This window comes from Solea solea, chromosome 15 (genome assembly GCF_958295425.1).
Source record: "Solea solea chromosome 15, fSolSol10.1, whole genome shotgun sequence".
NCBI classification, from domain to species: Eukaryota; Metazoa; Chordata; class Actinopteri; order Pleuronectiformes; family Soleidae; genus Solea; species Solea solea.
Genome location: NC_081148.1, coordinates 12,131,684 through 12,154,362, shown reverse-complemented (window position 1 = coordinate 12,154,362; position 22,679 = coordinate 12,131,684). Strand labels below are relative to the sequence as shown.

Here is a 22,679-nt window from a genome sequence, read left to right as displayed (position 1 = left end):
CTGTTGTGGACATACTGTCTTTGATTTGGTTGTTGTTTTGCCCTTTTGGAACACGTAGAAGGTTAGCTGCTAAAAGGAGATGAGATCAAGACAGTTCTCCATATCAAAGCCCATTGACTTTAGCTTGCCCTTGTGTCTGGGCTCAGAATCCCACTGATTCAATCTGGTGCTTGGCTCCATTCAAGCTCATTTGCATGCCAATCTGCTGTTTTACATTCTTTGTGGGTATGTATTAAGATACGGATCCAAGTCATACATCTTGGTAAACATAGCAAGAGGAAAGAGTGCTTTTTTTCTACTTTAAATCTTCAATCTTGCTCCAGCATAGAAACTCCACACCTGAGCTGAGAGGAAAATCAACCTCAAAGCCAAATCTCTGTCGAATTTAGGATTTTTGCCCTTTAGCTACTTTAACTATGTTTATATTAGAGGTCAATGTCTTCGTAGGGGAAGGGATTTTTTTTCTTTTCATTTTAAAACATGGACCAGCATTGGTTCAAATGATATGCCAAGCAGATAGCGGATTAGTTTCATCAGTGATTTGGTCAATTAGGCTTCAGCCTGAGCTCTGCTGGGACTTCCCCTAAGGAGTCTTTCTACTGATTTACCCACATCAGGAGAGAGGAAGAGGAGGAGTATGCTGAGGGTAATTATGCACGGCTGGGCGCTCTGATTGGCTACGGTACTTAACCACTGTTGCAGGAAGCAGAGGGGAGGAGAGTGTGATAAAAGGTCTGTTAAAAGTCTCTGCAGAGCTGCACAGAGAGCACTGGTTGAATGAGTTGAGTTATCAAACAGAGGAGGGAGGCACTGCGGGTCTGAGCTGATTGTTGTTCGCACAGTGGTGATCCCAAAACAGCACTAGTGAGACCGTGATACTGAGATCAGAGCAGCATTTCAAAAGTATCATTTGCACTTTTTTTTTTTCTCATTCTCTAAATCTGCTGAGGCCAAGATGCAATAGTTCTACTTTAATAAATCTAACAGGGAAGCAAATCTTATAAGCTCTGAATATGGATTCATGGCTTTTATTTGCTTAGACAGTACTGTGCATGTTTGGTTGTACTCGAACGTAGCATTTACTGGTTAAGTTAAAACACTTTTGGGGTTTTTTTTTTCACAATAGGGAGTTCTATATTTGTCTCTGCTCTTTGCTCAGTCTTGGATTGGGTGTCTGTCTAAATATGTGACAACAAGCTTTACATGATATTTCAGTTGGTAAAACCACTATTGTCATATTATGTATGTACTCATTATTGAATTTTCAATTTTTTTGAGTCTTTCATGTTCTGTTCCACATCTTTTATATATTTTTTTGACACAGCTGGTAGGTATTTTGACCAAGAAACACAGTGGAAATTAATTCAGCAGTTGGTGGAGACCAAAACAGAAGTAAAAAGAGAGTGCAAATTAGAGTTACATTTGGCAGGATCCCATTGAGAATGGAGCCAAATAAATGCTAATGATGTTCTGTGTCTGTACCATGCTCAAACACTGTTATGTTGTTTGATAATGAGCCTCATGAGCATAAAAGGCAATGGCAATACTATGCTAATGTTATGTACACAGATTTTTTTCCCCTCCCAACTACCCCCAATAAACAAAAAAACAAAAAATAAATTATAGCTAGTTTACAGGTACCACACTACATATTTTATAATTGCGATGAATTTTCCTTCATGTGAAAACTGTGAGTGATTCAGTGCAGGATTAGAAACAATTGCTGTACCGTGTGGAAGCATCTGACAGTTCTCGCCTCCTCTCTGCAGCGACGTGGTCACTCACGTTGTGTCAGAGGATCACCAGGCTTCATCACTGTGGTCATGGCTCCGGGGGTGTGATCTGAAGAATTTACCCGACATGCACGTGTTAAACATCAGCTGGTTCACTGACAGCATGAGAGAGGGGAGGCCTGTTGCTGTAGAGACCAGACATCTTATTCAGGTATGTGTGTGTGGGATGCATCTGTGCAGATATACAGTGCAGTAAATGCAAACCAAACAGGACATTTTTTCCATAGTAATGCCAAACAAATATGTATTTGAATATAATACTCGTCTTCACTCTGCACACCACATTTCACCTTGCTAATAGCAACAGAAACATACCCAAACTGCGCAAGAGTGTCAAATAGCTGGATGGCATGGCTCCGAGCAGCCCACTAACCGAAACACACCAGCTTCCCTTTTTTCTCCCCCAGTGGATGGCATGATGAGGGCCTTGCAGCATATGGACGCAACATAAAAGAAATGAATGTTGTCTCTTTTTCTTTCCATGGAGGAAAGGGAAAAGCACTCACCTCCCGGAGTCACGCTTGCCAGGTTCCATCTATGTTTTCACAAGACAGCGATGGCATTAACAGTCACTGTGGCATTTGCTGTGTTTTTTTGTTTTGTTGGCTCTATGCTTTGTGAAATACCTTGCGAAAGTGTTTTTGTCTTGCAGTAGCATTGTTTCCATATAACCATGTGAGTGTGACCCATTAGTAGCGCCACTGTAGTTAACTGCATCAATAAGTGGCAAAGCTAATGATGCCGTGCTGCCATTTATTGACCCATCTCCCCAGGTAACCATAGACCCTATTCTCTGCGGGTTTTGTGATACCTTTCCTCCCTGACGCAAACAAGGTAATGCGTGGAGATAGATCCATTTAAGATAGCATGTAGAGATCAAATGTTCCACCAACTTCCGACTTCTGCCTCCAGCTGTTTGAGTGTCTCGAGATGCAATGTGTTTCACAATCATACATATCCTACAGGAAGTCGATAGGGGATTTTAATTTAAATGATTAGATTTTTGCATCTGGTTTATGAAACCTCCTCAGTCAGGAGACAGGGATGCATTAGAGAGACGGATTGAGTAAGTGTAATTCTACTACTACTACAGTAGTAATAATAATAGTAGTAGTAGTAGTAGTAGTAGTAATAATAATGCATTTAATAGGCAGTATATTATAATTATTATAGGTGTAGGGCCTTCCTTAAAGGTCTAGTGTGTAACATTTAGGAGGGTTTATTGCCAAACATTTAATATACTACTCACAAGTTAGTGTATAATCACTTTGGAAAAAAAGAAGTTTTGTTTTCTTTTATAGCCTTCGAATGAGCCTTTTATACAGACTTGCACTGTCGTGTTTCTACAGCAGGTCAAACATACGTGCATTTCACATTATGAAGCACAAGCTTACTGTAGACATCGAACGTCAGAGACACGGCAAGAGTTGCTTTTCTGTTATGTGAAGGCCAATACTTTCCTGCAGTAAGGGACAAGTTTGCAAGCGTTTGTTGCAATCTGCAGTTTCACCATTAGATGTTACTGATTCTTACACGTAGGACCTTTTTAAAGTTGTGAAATCTTTGCAACGTCTGACCTGCTCAGCAGCCCGGCAGGATTTTACTTACTCATTAGAGTGCACTCCTGCCAGTGTGACAGGCATTATCAGGAAGGGAAGCACAGGCTTGCGGCTCCTATAGTGATGAGGAGAGTGGGTGATGTTCTGCACACATTGTACCTTTTTTCTACTAAGCAGATGTTGAGAAATGTAAACCACATGCATGAGTTTGCATTGAAGAGGAAAGGACACCATAGGGAAAAGCTGCCGCTGTGATCTGTCTGAGAGCATCAGCTTCCACAATCTTATAGGTCTCTATAATAACCATGGCCAGTGAGGGAGACATTCCTGTTGTATTTACATGGAGCTCAGTTAGGGAATCTCTAAGGCAGTTTTACTTGTGATTGGCAGAAAGAAAATGCGATGTGAAATATAGAGACAGTTCTTCTTTTTTTTTTTTTTGGAAAAACAGGAAGTGCTCCTGGCATAGAATAAATGATGAACACTTTTTAATCCCTTTACTGATTGATTCAGCCCAGCACTGTGAGAGGTAGTCGCTCTTTTCATTATCTTTTTGAGACACTCCTGTTCCTTCAGCAGCATTGATTCCAGTCAATCTGGTATGGTGACAATCACTCCACCCTCCTCTTCTTCCTCCCTCTCTTTTTACACCGTGCCTCCCTCCTATTCCATGGGTAATTTTAAGGACACAATGTTCCCTTGTGTGGTGTCTAATTGTCTGCAAGAATATTAATATTACATTGGTAATCCTTTTGACACATATTTTACAAATGGGGGACTGTTTTCTCCGCAGAATGAAAAGGCAATTTACAGGAGGCAAATTGGATGATGGCAAGCAGATTTGTAATGCCATGGGTTAGGTAGTGTAATGGATTTGGATGCCACCAGACTGTGAGATGAGTGTCATTAGCCTGTTGCCCTGGAGACACAGTCATGAAAATAACTTCTCCATGGCAAATGGCTACATTTTTATGTAATTCAATTTGAACGCTCAGCTCTGTGCTATCAGCAGTAACCCTACACACATTTAGCCTGTCAACAGTGCACATACGCTCAAATATACTGTATGTGGTTATGCATCTCTGATTGTCTTTGCACACAGGACACCTTGCCCAGTGAAGGGCCCACACCCACTTCCGTGGCCATGGTTTCTCAGTACGCCTGCCAGAGACGGACAACAATCGAAAACAACAACAGCATTTTCACCGTAAGAAGCTGTTTTCTAACATTACTCGGGACATAACTGCACTTTAACATGCAGCTGTAGTGCCAACTGAACCATGTAAAAAAAAAAAAAAAAAAGATATATCTCAACTTTCTTAGACTGTTTTCTCCAGCTTGATGAACAGAAACAGTTTGCATATAAAGTGGTTTATCTGTGTTAGCTACAAAAGACATTTCCTTTAAAGCGTGTTCATTTAAAGACTCTCATTTGTGTTATGTCCTGTTTCGAGAGTCTCCATTCATTTTGGCCCAGCGTTTGATTTTTTTTTTTTTTTTACAGCACTAGCCCAGTAGGCAAAGTTGCATTGTCTCAAAAAAAATGTGTAATTGAGTTTTGGTTTGAGTTGGAAAATAACACTGCAATCATCTATACTATTGCATTGCAATACTTAGGGTTAGGGTAGGGTCATAAATCAGAATCCCAAGACAAATCAAATCAACACACTAGTAAAGTGTTTCTCGGGAACACACTGCCCTGAGATGATGCCCTGCTCCAAGACACCTGATTCATCAAATAAATGGGTCGTTAGCAGACTTTTGCAGAGCTTGTTGATGAGCTGACTATTTGAATCAAGTGTGTTGGAGCAGGGAAACTTCTACAATTTGCAAAAAATCAAGCTAAATTTGAGACACACTGCTCTATAGTATCACGATACAATCAATCAAAGCATATCGTCCCAGCCCCACTAGGAAGCTCCCTAATCTGTTCTCCTCTAATTGGACGACTGGTTTGCTTCACTCACCAGCACACGAACACAAAAAAAATGCATTACAAAAAAAAAAATGCATTAACCTGCAAATGAGTAACATCTGCAGCTGTGGCAACTGGAGGTGCAACAGCTGACATGCCCATGATCCCTGGCACAGGTGGTGGCATGGACATGCCCTGAGGCACTGCACGCTTCGCCAAGATGGGTGACAGACGTGACGCTGCTCACAAGTAATGATAGATCTGTCCCGCCGCCATCTGCTGGGTAGTGATGGGGGGGAGAGGGGTGGTTGAGGAAGCTCAGGTTCCTGCATGGGAAATGGGGAAGTGGATAATTGGCTGATTGTCTTGGATGTTAATGAGCAACAAAGAAAGAGGAAATGATGGCAGTGTCGCTGCAGGTGAAAAACAAGAAAACGGAAACAAGCGTGTATAAATGCAACCAAACAAACAGTACATCTCCACACAGTGCTTTTGAGATGTTTCTGAACTGCTGGAAAGATATACGCCACAGTTTTTTGCCGAGTGATTAATCAATAATAGCATTGCAAATGCAACAATTCCAGTCTGTGGCCACCTCCAGCTTCTTCAGTGTCAGTGTTTTCTGGCTTTTTTTTAATGTAATTATTAAGTGGACTGTCTTGGATTATGGGCTTTCAAAACAAACAAACCCAGCAATATGAAGATGTCACTGTCGAAAATAAATGACAAATTATTCTAAAATGAAAACAATAATCACCTGTAAACATGACACACTACATATTAAGAAACACATAATCAACGAGTTGCACTTAATTCGTTTATTTTTGCTTTTTCTCGTCCTGTCGCAGAGCCATAGTTGGCACCAAACATGAAACTGTAGGTCTGTGACGTGCAGCATCACTGACATGAATGTGTGTGTTTGTGTGGGAGTGTTGAGACCTGTTCATGAGCTTCTGTAACATCTATTACACGCAGCTTACCTCAGGCTGGTTAGACATCTGCTTCATTATCACTTTCTTCCTCCCAGTAAGGGTGGACACAAACGTGTGTGTAGACATTCACACGTGTGCATGTATCACGCGTGGATTGAACCTCTCTTCAGGACTATTACACAGGTCTCACCGTGGGCAGGAGCCGGTTCCATGTTTCCTCCCACAGCATTTCCTTCATAATTAGCAGCCCCACTCCATTTCATTATGCCCTTGATGAAATCATTATTTTAATGTAAAATACATCAAATATGACATTCCCAGGAGAGAGAGGGAGAGAGGGAGAGAGAGAGAGAGAGAGAGAGAGAGATTGCACTAGATGTAGTCCTACGAAAGCTACACATAATGAGATTGGGAGTTGACGTACTTATACTTTCAGTCTGGCCACAGTTCCCACCTCCAGCTACTACCTGAAAAATAATAGAAGAAGCCAGTACACAGAAGAATAACAAAAACATGGCAAAAATCAGACCATTAGACTGATGAGGAGAACAATTTTATGCTCTGGTGAACATCACACTAAGAAGTAGCAGCATGCTAAACCATAAACCGCCTCATACTAACAAGCTGAAAGGGAGCGTTTCACCCCCTAGCTGAGGGTAAGCAGACACACTTTATTCAACAAATTGATTCCCCACTAGTGCTTGTACACTGGGACAAGGACGGCATAGTTGAGCTGGAGCTGTGCATGGGAATGCGCTGAGTGGTTCTTGTGATTGTGCACTGCTGTGTTTGCTATGCTGTATATGTGCACGCAACCAGAGGAAACAACCTAAGATTGCTTTAGGATGGAGAAGAGGAGAGGGGCATCCAGGATGTGCTGGAGGAGGAGGAGGAGGAGGAGGAGGAGGAGGAGGAGGAGGAGGAGGAGGAGGAGGAGGAGGAGGAGGAGGAAGTAGGTGGTGCAGAGAGGTGTCAGGATCAGGAAGTGAAGATGAGCATCATCTCCAAAACAGCACCCCAGTGAGGTGTCAATCACATACTGGCAGCAAACGGCCCTTCATTCCATGGCCATGCACTATTGATTTATTCCTCCTCGCGCCCTCTTTATCCCTCATCTCTCAGTGTCTCTGACTCACACTCTTTCACTCCTGTATCACTTCTCCCGGCCATTCAAACTGTGCGCTCTCCTCTCACTGTCGTTGTCTCTTGCCGTCTTGCTCTCGCTGTGACTGGAAAATCCGCACGTCTTCGCAAGCACACACAGAAGTCAAGCGTACGCCGTCTCTTTTTTTTTCATTTGCTTAGCCTTGAGACTTCTGCTGTCATATTTTCTTTTTTACCACGGTTCACTTCCACACAGATATTGACATTTGTGTCTTGGTTGATTGACACGCAGCAGTGGATGCCTTTTCTCTGATGGCAACTCACACACACACATGGAATGTGCCAGAAATACACAACAAGTGCTGAGTGCCAGGCTAATGAGGGGAGGGAAAGAAAAAAGAAAAAGTTAGAGGTGCAGAGGGAAAGGGCTAAACATCCTGAATTTGTTTCCCTGCAGCACGAGGCCTCCAGCGTAGTGATAGCAGACATGCCACGGATGAGGAGATGGGTGGAGGGAGTATGGGAGCACTGAACCTTTAAGGCGTCAAATTGATTCTTTCTATCCCCAGAGGCTTTAGCATTCACAACTTTAAGAACTAACAAACAGAAAACATCAGAGAAGGGTCACACATTGTTGCTTTTAGGAAAGTGTTTTGAAAAGATGTATGACGGCGTCAGTACTTTTGCCGGGACCACATAAACTGCCTCCAACAATCGTAAAATTACAAGATAAAAAAAAACGATGTCCTCTTATTCATTAGATATAAAATTCCCCTCCTAGCCGTTAATCACGTTAAAACTCTTCTCAGTTGGTTTTCTGACCTCCTTTCATGCTCTCACTTTGCACACGCGGCGAGACGTGCCGCTGCGTGAACATGACTTGCGGGTATGTGTGTGTTACCCAATGGCAGGGGGTAAATCGGTGTGTTCGATCAACGTCCCTGCACCACAAGTCCCCCCTCACAGCCTTCACTCATTTATTAGATAAACGCATCTACACTGTGGTTTTTTTTTTTCTTTCATGCAGTTGCTATGACAGCGTGATAGTTGACAGACTTGGCTGTGGTGGGTGCACGCATGCATGTGTTTAAATTCCTTTTTTTTTTCGGTGAGATGGTATTTATACCTCATTTTTGTACGTGAAGTTAGAGCTTAAGTAGTATTTTCTTAGATCGTAGTAGAACACTGTCACAGCAGGTCCTGTGATTCTGTGAAACATCCTCTAACACAATAGCTAATCTGCGAGTGCTTAGCATTACATTGTCCACATATTGTTTCATACGCCTGGTCATTCATCTACTGCGTTTAGTTTAACTTCACATTATCTATGAGTATCCCTAATTTAACATGTGGTGTAAATCAGTGTGGTTTCCAGACAAACCCCTACACACAACCTGTACCCTATCACCTATCGAGTTAAAATTAGCTTCTTCTATCTGTCTCATGCTGTGAGGAGAACCCAGGTGTGTGTGTGTGTGAGCATTCTGGGATGTAAAGGGTTGTTCTCGCTCGGTGTGTCACAGTAAACGGGTCAGTGCGTCTCGTGGGTGAGCTGGACTCTTGTCTGCTGCTCACTGACCTGAGGCTGCATGTCTGCACAGGACTGCAGCTGGTGCAGTGACCTCTGAGTGTGGCTTGGCTGCAGGAGAGGAAACTGAGGCATGAATATGGCTGAATTTGTCCTGAGCGCCGGTCACGCTGGGCTGCACCAAGTTCAGGTCATTGACTTAGAAATTTCTGTTTCAGTCCCTGTACAGACTTTTTTTTTTTTTTAGCATTTGTCCTTTCAGCAGTGTTCTATATGGCACAAATATATTTCTGTTTTTCTTATTATTGTTCTTAAAGATAACTTATTTATGAATTGCAAAAGGGGCAAAGTCACTGCATGGTGGAGTTTGCATAATATGAAATGCTGACCTTAATGTCACGAGACATTACAGACTCATTTCTAAGCCTCTTGTGCTTTGTGCAGGTTTAGAAGATACCGCACACACTTTCATTTCCTTCCCTTTTCTTAAAGTTGTGTAAAGGAACGCTAGTAGTGTTGATCCCATGGAGAATCAATCTGACTGCATCTCAGCAACAAAACACCAGCAACCCCTGCAGTCATCATTGACTCTATCTATTCACTAAGGCTCAAATTGGATTTGTAAGCATGTCTAGTAGTCAAGGCTTCCACATGGATTTCTATAGTTTACAGACCATGCTCCAGAAAAAATATTTTAGACAAAATTTTGTCTAAACAAAATAAACTAAATGGATGACAGAAATCTTCGCTTGTTTCAAGGGCTAAGTTTCAGGGTTCTGGCATTGTGCATTTAAACTGCTGTGGCTTATAGAGACATGAATAGTAACAAATAGCCACAGTTATATATACTGTGCAATATGGGCAGCCCATGACCAAGTGGAGAGGAATTGGGCTTGCAACCAGAAGGTCACCGGTTCAAATTACTGGAAGGCTTGTATGTGTTCACTACTGGTGTGCAATAAGGTAAGGATTGGTAAAATGCACTAATCACTAATTGGTGTGTGTGCAAAATGACTAATTCTTATTCAATATACTGGGAAAATGATGATTGTATAAATACCCGTCCAGGCTGAATAGGAAGGGCTTTAAGTTAATCAAACTTTACAGCCAAATATTTCCTCAGAGTTAGTGGATGTAATAGCACTTAAAAGAAGAACTGAAATGTCATCACTTGTTTACATCAAAGTCTGTCTGTTATAGTGTTAGTTGGTGCAGAAGTCTGCAGGTTTTAAAAAGGGGACTAAAAACCAGGGGTGTTGTGGCCCTAAAAACTCACTGCTGTGTTGTCAGAAAACAGCACATGCACGCACCTGCTCTCTCATCTCCTCTGTGGCTCGTAAAATCCGCTCACTCACTCACCCTCGCTCTCCTCTCACAGCATTCGCGCGCACGTAGACATTGTCCTGCCTCTAATGTTGGTAGGGACAATCTGGCTCCCTCCAAATATTGGCGGGGACATGTCGTATGGACGGTGGGGACAAACCTACGCCCTTGGGCTGTGGTGATGGAAAAGTGAGCTGATACCAAACCTGTGCGACCCACACCATTTCTCTGTTTGATACAGTTTGGGTCACGTAGGCACACATTTTGTCAAATGAAAAATGCATACAAAGAATGATATTTTGGAACGCTTCAAACTTTTCTGAAATCAACATTTTTAACTCTCTCTCTCTATTGTGCACATAAGTAGACGGGAGACTATTTATGAATGCCTCCGGAGAGACACAGTTATTTGACGCTCCTCTCCATGTGGCCATTCTGAACACATTTACATTTGAACAGATGGCATGTCTTAACATAAACTGACATATATTCAGAGATTAACAAAAATTAATAAATAAATCAACTCCAGTGAGACGTCCATGTTGACAAGTTCATTTCGCCTTACGTGTTGGCCGAGCTGCAAAAAAAGTGTGTAAATATTATTTCATTGACGCAGGAAACCTCGCACATGTTGGCATTCCAGCTGCATTTTAGCATTTACACAGTTTTCAAAGTGTAAGAGCACCGCATTGCATGTTGCAGTGTGAATATTGTCTGTAAACTGGTACTACACTGTATCACAGAGTTTGGAGTTTGTTCAATTATCTGCATCCGTCACCATGACGGGCGTCATTTAATTCAGCTCTTTCAGTTTGACTCTGAGCGTAAAAAGCACTTGTGGCATACACAAGAAGTTTCAAACATTATTAATATACTGCTCATGGAAATTGACCTCACAGAGATTAAAAAAAGAAAAAAAAAAAACACTTAGAAAGAAGAATATTGAAGTCGAAGAAGATAAGTGGCAAGAAAGTGGTCCCTTCTTCCTCTTTGAAGTTAATTATAAAATTTGCAGGTCAGGGAAGAATCTTTGTATAAGGCGTTCACAGTGGGAAAAAATACCAAATTTAATATAGCGCATCAATTTTTCAGTCAGGTATCACATGTCTTCTCATTTAGAAAAGCTCACAACACGAATATGCTTGGGGTTTTTGGCAAGATTACTTTTTGTCATTTGACACTAGCATTTTCTGTGGAAAGTCCCTTTTTTTTCCTTAAAATTGTGACTTTTCTGAATACTTTGAGTAAAATATTTAATGTCCTTAATGTTATGACTATTTGTTGTTTATCACTTTTAAATCTGCTTTTACTATAACTCAGGCACCAATTCATTAGGGCCTGAGGTAAGTGGTAAAGGCCACTTCATCACTTTTTTTTACTAATTTCCAGAGATAAATGTGTTATTTGACATCTAAATGACTGCCTTCAAAGAAAATAAAAGCCCCACACTGTTCTTCACTGTGTTCCTGTCAATTATAACACGTTTTATGAGTAAAAGATCTGAAAAAATAAGTCAATTCAACTCTAATCCTATCTGAATTGGGTGAAACAGCCCTTTAAACATTTTCTCTTTCCAATAAAAAAAAAGATACTTTTTCAGTAAACTTCTCATCATACAGTTTAATAGGCCCAAAGCTCACCAGCTGCTCTTTATCTCTTACTGGAACAACCTTTTCCCATGTCAGAGACACCCAGACAGCAAATTTCATTCTAATTGTGAATTATTTTGTCATAACCCACCGAAGTATTGCCTGTTTGGCCAATGAATGGTGATAGGGATGATCCAACTGTCCTGTGGAGACATGTTTTCCTTCACTTGGTTCTGCAACAGTAGCTCATCACTTCAGCAGCAGCAGCAGCAGCAGCAGCAAACCAGAAAGCAGTCGAGCCGAACATGGCACCAAATGTTCAGCTGCATGCCAATATCAGTAAGTGTGACAGAGAACTTGTTTCCTGAAGTGTGTTTTCTCTGCAATAACAACCCTAGTGCCTTAAATTTAAAGTAAATAATTGAATAGAATACAATATATTTCACACTGTACAACACAATTGGATGCAGTCCTATCATTGCAAAATCCGCCTGCATAAAAAGTTACGATAAAATAATAAAGAAATCTCTAAATTCTTAAAAACATATGCATATACACACATTGAAGACATTTCACATTGTACTGTTTTTCATTGCGTCGTCCCTTTAAGCCACATTTAGTACCAGGATGTTTCAAATGTAACTTCATAGATATTTTTTTTATATAAAAAAATAAAAAATCAATTACCTGTGCAATTAAAACTATTTTTTTTATTTTTATTTTTTTGAAATCCTACATCTATTCATCAATGTGGTGCAGTTTATTGTGTTAAATGTTCACTGGCACGACATTTTGGGCAAATTTGACGAGGCATATAATTGTCATTCATTCGCCAAACTTTCTAAACGTGGTGCCTTTGTGAAGGGAAAGTCAGCGGCTGCCCGTCTGGGGAGCCTTGATGTGAACAAGTGGAAAATGACAGGTTCCAGTTCGGTGTTCGTCAGCCTCAAATATCTCTGTCCAGTCATCCAGAAGAAAAACGACATGGTGACAGAGACAAGAGGGAAGAACGGGGGGATGATTGTGGGGGAGACGGGGGACGGGGGACGGGGGGACTTGTCCCTGCTTTTCCCGTGTCTGGTTTTCTGTCGGGGTCACACCTGACACAGTTTTACTTGCTCTTACTTTCAATGCTTTTCTCCTCCCTTCTCTTGTGTAAGTACATTTGAACTAGTGACTTGTGCCTTAAATTTCTTTTTTTACTATGTAAACATTATAACAACCTGCTTCTCCTCTGCTTTTCTTTATAGGATGCGTTCGAGGTTTTGGCAGAGAGCTATGAATTCAGTGAGTTTGAGGGTCAATGTCTGGCCTTCAGGAGAGCCGCGTCAGTCCTGAAGAGTCTCCCCTGTGAGGTGCGGCGTCAGGAGGACATCCGAGATCTGCCTTGTATAGGAGAACATACTAAAGCAGTGATGGAGGTAAAGGCTGCAATGACAGCCAGTCATTGTACGAGTTGACAGTAATGGTTTGAAACATGGTGTCATGTGTAATTTGGGAGCCACAAATTGATAGGCCATAAAAATAGTACTAAATTCTTTTCATCCTTTGACAACATACAATATGTGAATTTGTCTGGTTCTGAGAGTTGAGCTGACTCAATATTTCTAACCAAGAGAAAACGCTAATTGTTGCAGTGTTTATTGCAGGGGTTTGACGGAGAGTTCAGTTTGATCAGTCAAGTGAGGAAATATCCCACTGTTTGAGGAAATAGCAACTGTTTTAGGAGAGGTGCGTGATGAGCGCTTAAAATTCTATCACAATCTTCCGTCGTGATGTCGCAACAATGATGATATTTCATGAAAATGAAAATAAATGAAGTGCTTTGCTTTGATATGGAGCAGAATCTATAAATAACAGAACTAAGACTAGACAGAAATAAGAATCAAAAATTGAATAAATAACCTTGTGTGGATGTAATGTAGTACAGTTGATAATGTGATAAATACCGCCTAATGTATTATTATTAATTATACAAATACTGTTCACTGTTTATGCCTGTCGATAACTAACATACAACACTGTGCAACTCCAGCTTTGTTGTTTTTATGTCTGTCAAATCTTGGATTGAAATGATGTGACTGAAAGTTGGTCAGATCAGATACACGTTTGCACAAGCGCACTTTGCATTACCGTAGTTATGTGACAGTTTGCGCTATCGGAAAAATCCCGACGGTTTCTGAAAGCTGAGAGCTGTGAAAGCTGTGGTTAGTATGGTAATTTAACTTGCACTGTTTCAGGAAGCCATCAAATCAGCGTGTGGGAAGAACACCTGTACATAGTTTCCATTTCTTGGCCTGTTTTTGCACATTGAGAGACAAAGAAACAAAAAAGGATGTTCTATACTGTTCAAATTTCAAATTTAACACGCAAAAACGGCAGTGTTTTTCTAAATAAACCCATAGGTTTTTGTTAAAACAAACATATTTAAACAAATATTGGAAGTTATTCTGTAAAAATGGGCAAAAGCACTAAGTTCCAGGACATTCTCTGGTCCTTTTACGGTTAAAATAAGCAAAAAAAAAGTCCAGATGGACATTTTGAAGGGTAGGTGTTAAAGGGTTAAGCAGCAGGTGGCATGAAATCGATTGGTGGGCTGCATTTGGCACCCGGGCCGCAAGTTTGAGACCTCTGGTTTTGTGTACTGCACGACCGCTCGTGATGCAACTTTCAGGGTCACATAAACTTCATTTTCACACTCCTATGAAATTAGCTGAAATCAGAGCCCACCTTGAAAATAAAAACCAATGGGACGGCTGTTAATTGTAGCAATAAACTGTGACCTTTATTGACCGATTTCATTGCTGACTGATATGAACTGCCGCAGTGCTGCGAGAAGTGACCAACTCTCAGTGTAAAATAAAAACACTGACCACTTTTTTTAATCGTAATTTAAGGAAAAAGTATGTATACGTGCACTTAATGCTGCTGCAAAGATGTTCCTATCACACTTCATTTGTGCTGGGGATTTAGAGTAATAGGAACACATGCAACGTGTGTGCAATACGGGACCTATACGAATAGACAACAGTGGGCTATAAAGGTTTAATTACTGTTTGTTTTAATTAAATCGTGTTCTTTCATTCTGTAGTTCTGTACAACAAAAGCATCTATCTGCAGTATTTTATCATGACTTGTCATTAATATGACAGTAAAGTAAGCAAATGTTTAGAAATTGGAGAAAATGTCAGCTAGACCTTATGTGGTTCACCGACTATAATCAGGAGATGTTATGATGCTGGGGTAATACATTTAACTATGCTGTTTGCAACGTACTGAACATCCTTATTTTTTAAACACACTGTATATACGGAGCAACAGACATGACATGGGAAAAAAACTCCCACGAAATAGGTGTATAGGTATAAATAGGTATCAACCATCCATCTTCTACCGCTTTATCCTCCACATGAGGGTCGCGGGGGGAGCTGTGCCAATCTCAGCTGACAGGGCGATAGGTGGGGTACAGCCTGGACAGAACGCCAGTCCATCGCAGGGTCACATAGAGACAGACAACCATCCACTCTCACACTCGCACCTATGGTCAATTTTAGTGAGTATCCAATTTACCTAGTCCCCACATTGCATGTTTTTAGACTGTGGGAGGAAGCTGGAGAACCCGGAGAAAACACACGCACACACGGGGAGAAATAGGTATGATGTGCGCACGAATATGAATAATATTAATAACGTTCTCATTTAATACCGGGAGAGCTGCACGAGTAGTGTGAGCCAAGAGGGCTAAAGCTTCGGGATGGACAGAGATAGTGTAATTGAGTTTTATTTTAGGCTTTTGAGAATACCTTTTTAACTCCTTCTCAGCCTAAAATAAAATTCAATCACACTATCTCCACCCTGAAGCTTCAGCTCCGCTTCGCTCGCTTTACTTGCAGCAGCTCTCTGTTATTAATATTATGTGCACAAATGTATTTATTTTTTCCCATGTCATGTCTGGGGCTCCGTAGAAAAAGTATTTCACAACCAACCAACCAAACAAACCGATTTTTGGGGAAGAATGTCTTTAAATTTTGCCCAGCGGTGCATAGCTACGGATCTTTTTTCATCAATGATAACAACACGCACAAATGTGCTTTCTGGGACAATGAGCTTGCATCTCATCTCGCTGAATATATACTGAAAGGAGTAAGGAGGGCAAAGTAATAAAAGCTGAAGTCAATGTTTCTACAAAAAAAAAATGTCAAGAAGAGTTTTGATATTCCAACACTAACCAAACTTGCTACAGCGATGTTCACACTCGAGCACACACTGACACGCATCACACAAATTTACCTCATCTTTTTTTTTTATTTTTTTGGGGCGGGGGGGTTCTTATTGGGTCGCTGGGCAATCATCCCATCACCGACAGAGACGCTCAGGGCAGAAATCATGGCAGGTTGTCAGGGAAAGTGTTGAAGAATGTTTGCTTGGAGAGAACGCTCAATTCCTGGTGGAGAACAAGGTGAGCCCTGCAGTCTGACTCGCCGAAACATTAGAGCTAACATTCGCACAGCAGGTCTCAGAGCAGACTTGCGAAATCTGTCACATCTCTCACCACTCCGGCTGATTTATTAAACAAAGCAACATGAACGCGCCAGGCAGGCCAAATTCTACTGCCCGTGAATGACCTCTCACTGTTTTTGTTCTTTCGTGACTCAGACGTATGCCCCGGGGAGGGGGGGGGGGGCAGTTTTATTTATTTTTTTAAAACTTTTTTTTTTTTTTTTTTGGGCTGGTTGTCTCTTTGAACAGATCACTGCTCAAAACAAGAAGATGACATGACGTGAAAAAGCACAGAGTAAAAACAAAACACCTGATATGCCTTTGAACATCGGAGTGACACTGTCAGCAGCGACTGAACCGCTAACTGTGGACTGAACATCCAAAGTGGGGGAAAGATATGAAACTACTGAGATGAAAGTGTGGGAGCATTGAGGCAGAATTGGGAATGAATAGACAGAATGTATTTCTTCTATGCGTGCGTGTGTGTGTGTGTGTGTGTGTGTGTGTGTTCCCTGGAGCAGGGAGTGTGCTGAAGAATTATCCTTGTGTTTGAGGTTGGACTTAGCTTTAGGGTTGAAAAGCAGAGTTGGCTGCATCATTGAACAGTGAAGGCTGCTCTGTACTCAAAAGTCTGGATCTGAAGTTCACTGCTTCATTGAAGATGTCATCACTTCATGCCAAAGCTTAAAATGCACACGGATACGTTTTTACACACAAAGGCGCGCGTTCATTTTCAACATCAGCAGCCTCGCCAGTTTCCCCCCATGGAAAATGGTTGATATTAACCAGCTAACTACTGTCTCATTTTATGCCTTCACGTAATGAAGACATTTAAAATGTGACCAGCAAATTGTTTGTGCTCTGCTGAGAACGGCAGACAATTAAGCGCCGAGCGAAAGTTGTTGCAGAGCAAACAATAAAAGCGGGGGGGGGGGGGGGGGGGAACATTACCTTCAGCTTTTTATGAATGCCATAAAATCAGTATTAATCCCAGGTTTCACAACAACAAAGTCATTATTTCCTGAAAAGAAACGAACATGAGGAAACCTGATTCAAGCAGAAACTGTTTTTAAAATGTGCAGCAATTTAGGCCATTTTGTCATCTGCTGATGGAGGAGAAAGTGAGTGGGAAACACGCCAACGCTGATGCCAGTGTTTTTCATATCATTTGCTTTCATATTTTGCAGGATATACTTCAATATGGGCATTCGTTTGAAGTTGAGAGAATGCTCTCTGACAAAAAGTATCAAACGCTGAAGGTCAGTAAATGAAGAACAACATTTATTTTTTTGGAATCACTGAGGAAATCTGTGCTGTCTCTTACATAAAGCTCTTCAAAACTTTTTAAACGCTAACCACTTCTGAGAAGAGCCTGTCATTTCAGAGTATGTCTTCTTGATTACCTCCTTACCTCGTTTCCTGCCAGCTGTTCACGAGTGTGTTTGGGGTTGGACCTAAGACGGCAGACAAGTGGTACCGCCAGGGGCTGCGCTCATTCAGCGACGTTCTGACGGAGCCCGGCATTCAGCTGAACCGGATGCAGCAAATGGGTACATCAACGTCGCGTCTATTCTCCACTTCACTTATGATAGACTGAAAAGGACAAATCGAGTTTCCTTCAAAGACCTGAATCTAAAGATTTCTCTCGGGGAGGCCTGCATATCATTTGGCTTTTCTTTTTTTTTTAAAGTTCTATCCCAGATGAAACGTGACAACATAATGCATATGGCAGCAGGTTTTTATTTTTATAAAAATCAACAAATAGTGACTTTGAATGTGAATACTTATTGTATTATTGTAGACAGTGAGAGAGTTATGATTTGTAAAGAATATTATTTGCAAAGCAGGAATAGGGAAACGTTTTTCCTGTATAATTGAATTAGGCTTTTGTGCAGCAAAGACAACGACTGCTCCCTTCATCAAACCCACACGTTGGCCTGCGCATGTTTGTTTTATCGCAGACCAGAGAGAACATTTTTGAAATCTTTTTCTACAGTGTTTTTTTCCCCAAGTAACATGTCACATCAATAATCCACTCTGATATGCTGACACGTTCTCTTTGGAGCTGTTTAATTTTGTATTGGTTCAACCAAACCCTTTGGTTTCTCTTCTGAAGAAATCTTTTAACTATTGGCTCAGTCACACCAAAAAGCAGCATTACACTTATACAGCAATTTTTTTGCAATTTCGCTCAACCGGCTGGTGTCACTGGAGGGAGAGTCAGGATATCAACGCAGCCTTTGAGCTTCATCTTCTGGAGACGATGAACGTCTGTACACAAATGTAACGGTAATATATGAAACAGGTGCTAAGATATGTATCAGCCTGGAGCAACATGGCAGAACAGACAAAACAGAAGTCGGGGTCAGACTGTGGCAAATGAGCATTGCTGAAGTAAAAACCCCAAAAATGATTTCTTTAAGGTAACAAAACCCAAAAATGATAAGTATATTGTTAGATTTATTTTTGAGTAGTGCACTTAAATTAGCCAAAAGATTCCCGACGCTGTTAAAACCCATATAAATATTCAAGGTAATATACCGATTCATTTATGTCACCATTTTATGATGTCATCTGCTTTACCCGTCTCCACTTGACTGAATTTAATTCAAGATTCAAGATATTTATTGACATATGTTTAGTTAAAACAGACTGTCACACTGCACAATGAAAGTCTTAATTTGCACGTTCCCCATAATCACTACAAAAACAAAATATTTATATAAAGTAAACAATTAAAAAAAAAAACAGTACCAGAAAAAATATAATTTAAAAAAACTAGAATAAAATTTAAGCTAACTGTACAGACTAAAAATATAAACCTATGTTGTTTCTGCATTCTATTGTGCGTAAATGTCACTAATTTACACAGTGCCGTTTGTTCTGCCGCACGTTTGGAGTGATTATTCTAAGAGCTCGGCGAACAGAAATACAGCAATACAGAAAACATCGTCTTCAATTGCTGTGACTGATAGAAATCGCACATAGCGTGTTACATACAGCATGTGGCTTAATGGCTCAAAGGGACACACTGATGTGCAGCTTTTCATCTTTTCTCTGCTTCCTCTGCTGTTGAGGATGTTGCTGGTCGCACATACTGTACTCCGGCACTAGCACAGGGATGTAATTCAAAACATTATATTACACCGCTCGCAGGTTCCCATTCAGTTGTGAAACTCCGTCTTGTAATGCATTATGCTGACGGACATGTTCATCAAACGGGTCATAATCCATCACTCAGAACAGTGCGGTCTCCCTGCCGTGTGAAGGAAATAATATGATTTTCTTTTCTTTTTTTTTTCCTTGACATGGAAAATGTGTTTGTACCCTGATCTCGCCACTGTATTCTGTAAATCTGAAAAGGGCAAAAACATGAATCATCCCATTTATTTTACTGCAGCACAGACAGAAATATCACGTTGGTGTTGCTATGTCTGTCCTAAAGGGGGGGGGGGGGGTTGAAAAAAAGGAAATTGATGCTTTTTATATTGCTCGGAAAATGAGAAAACACAAAGCAAGATGCATGAGATCAACAAGATACCCATCTGTCCATAAATCAGAATTCAGCTCTGTCTCTGCACTGGCCATAATCTCCTTGTGTCTGCAGCGTATGTGCACCAGGAGTCTTACTTTTAATTCACCATGACGCTTCACTTCCCCAGCGCAAACGGCTATGATTGATGGCTGACTGCCAGACTAATAACTATGTGGTCTTTTCCCTGCAGGTTTTCTGTATTATGAAGACATCTCCAGGGCTGTCAGCAAGGCAGAGGCCCGAGCACTGGGGAGCATTATTGACGAAGCTGTCCGTGCGGTCACACCGGACGCCATATTAGCACTGACAGGTGGCTTTCGGAGGTACAAGACTTGTCTCCTCTGCTCAGTGTTGATAAAGTAGTTGAAACAGAACAACACCTTTTCTTCTTCCATTGCTGTTAACTATTGGTTTTGCACAAGGAGATGCAAAGATATCAGTAAGGTCTCAGGAGGTCTGCTTGAAACCCTGTGTGGCTCGTCCTACTGTCACTGCATGCATGTTACTGTACGTGTGTGTGTGTGTGTGTGTGTGTGTGGTGTCTGCAATTTATTGACATTTAATTAACTCTTTAAAACAAAGGGTATCACAGACAATACACTTGTGCAAGCACAGGCTAAAAAGCTGCACGTCAAAGCCAACGTGTGGTTGTTCCGGTGAAGCGGCGTCTTTGTCACCAGAGAGGAGAGTTGGAAGAACACGTGTGCATAGTTTGACCTGTTTTTGCTGACATTGAGACAAAAACTCAAACAAATGTTATTTTAAACATGTGTTATAGTGTTTCAAATTTCAAATGTATCATTCATGTACAACGACAGTGTATTTTCTTTATTTTAAATTGTTAATGCACTACTTTAACATGCAGTAAATTGTAAATAACTGCCAGATACTGAAAGTTATTCTGGTAAAATGGATGAACGCACTTAGTCACAGGACATTTTCTGGTCCTTTTATTGTTAAAATAAGCAAAAAAAATAAAAATAAATAACACTTATGTGTTACCTCAGGTGTAACACTGCATGTTATTTTCGTCACTTTATTCTTAATCATAAAAGGTCAAAACTGGAGTGCCCAGGTCGCTCATGCTTAGCACTGAGATGCATAGATGCGTTACATCGTCAGTCATTGAGTGTGTTCTTGTGAAGCAACCCACTGAGTGTGACTGGTCGTTCACAGCTGGTGCCGACATTGCCAGCTCTTTTTTTTTTTTGAAAAAGTGCATTGCTTTGAGCCTGAGTAAGTACGGGGCACTCTGCTGTGTGGTGTTGTAAAAAATCCAGCCATAACCAGTGGTGTGTGTGGTAAATAATTCAAAGGCAGTCTGGCAGTAAGGACAGGGGCTTGTCTCTCAGCAGGGGTGACAGAGCTGCCTCGGCTCAGCTCGCGATCTTTAATAGAGCCGGGGCTACAAGCGTTTACATGTTGCCAGGGAAAGATATCTTTTTTTACTCCAAAGACTTTCTGAAAGTTTTGTCTCTTCCGTTTACCAAAATGATAATGACGCTTTGTTGCAGATAACTAACACTACACATTAGAACGAATGGCGTGTTCGGTGGAACACGATGTCAATTTTGTAAATTTGTTTCCCATTTAGAGGAAAATAGAGAAACATATGAGCGGATGTGAGTGAAAGCTCATAATATAGTTCTTAAAGTTGCACGTGATGTCTGTGAATTTCCATTTGCAAAACTTCGACATGGTGTTGGCCAAATCTCGAGCCTTCAAAACAGGAATTCAGATTCTTATGGGCGACATCACTACTGTTTAACACAACCAGTGGTGATTACCTCTAAATTGATATGGATTTAATCCAAGCCATTATGCTAATAATACTAGGTGAAGAGCAGTCTCACCTATACACCAACAGACAAAACCCAATTTCAGTTGAATTTCACAATTCTAATAAATCAGGGAGGGCATGGATATAGGCTTACCCTCACCACTGCGCCTGTGGTGTTAAAAGTATTTAAAAATACAGTGTCACACACAGAGCGATACAGATATACAGCAATCATTTTACATGCAAACATAAAACCGAACTCTCTTTCTAGAGGGAAAAGTATGTATGTGTGGAAGCAGGCCCATTTTAACCACGTGCAACAAGCCTTAGAATAAACTGGCACCAATCTCAATAAACAAAAGTGCAACAAAAGCCAGTGGCAGTGCAGTATGTGAAGGAGGTTATGACAACTATGTAAATCTTGGACTGTGACAAAAATAAACCTTTCATTTCACGTAAGAGTCGGCTATGGTTGCCTTGGAAATGCAACACTTTAAAGATAGGAGTCAAGTAAGGTTAACACAACAAGCAAACAACAGCTGGAGCACTAGGTTTACTAAATATTCAGGGAGAGAGTACATAAATACACCTCTAAAAGACACAGACACTGTGAGGGAGAGAGACACTATAAGGGCCTGATTACACATTAGTAATCACAGAGTGGGAGCTACAAGCTGCTAACACTATGTCGGCTTCCAACAGCTTCCATTTCCTGGTGCATTTTCAAGAACTCTCTTTCACACTGACTGCTACTTTAAAACACACTATACAGAGAGAGAGAGAGAAAAAAGAGTTGTTATGTGAAGTGTTTTTAGAGCAGTTTCACCACCACACTACTGTATTGTTTTTTAGCTTATTCTCTTGAATTGACTCACTTGTGTGCACTGACAAAGAATAGTCTGTAACTTTAAATATTTCATTAATGTGATGCTATTTGTCTCACTCAGAAACAAACAGAGCAAACGCCCAAAACCTGCTGAGAGCTATTGTGTAGTAAGACTTTGCCTGACTAAACAACACACTGAATTGGGCCAATGTATGATTTACTGGCGCTGAATTCAACCTTTCACTTTACTTCTCGTCTCAACCGTCAGAGAATGATATCTCATTATGTAAACAAC

The 22,679-nt window shown here is 40.9% G+C and overlaps 1 protein-coding gene across 1 annotated transcript in view; it reads left to right on the top strand.

Annotated features, from left to right (window-relative positions):
* dntt (deoxynucleotidyltransferase, terminal) overlaps positions 1–22,679 on the top strand; it is an 82,632-nt gene that overhangs the window by 19,628 nt on the left and 40,325 nt on the right. The window contains exons 2-7 of the mRNA XM_058651719.1: positions 1,770–1,944; positions 4,455–4,559; positions 12,994–13,164; positions 17,431–17,502; positions 17,670–17,793; positions 19,969–20,101. Of these exons, the coding sequence (XP_058507702.1) occupies positions 1,861–1,944; positions 4,455–4,559; positions 12,994–13,164; positions 17,431–17,502; positions 17,670–17,793; positions 19,969–20,101 (689 nt within the window). The 5' untranslated portion in view covers positions 1,770–1,860. The remainder of the gene's footprint in view (positions 1–1,769; positions 1,945–4,454; positions 4,560–12,993; positions 13,165–17,430; positions 17,503–17,669; positions 17,794–19,968; positions 20,102–22,679) is intronic.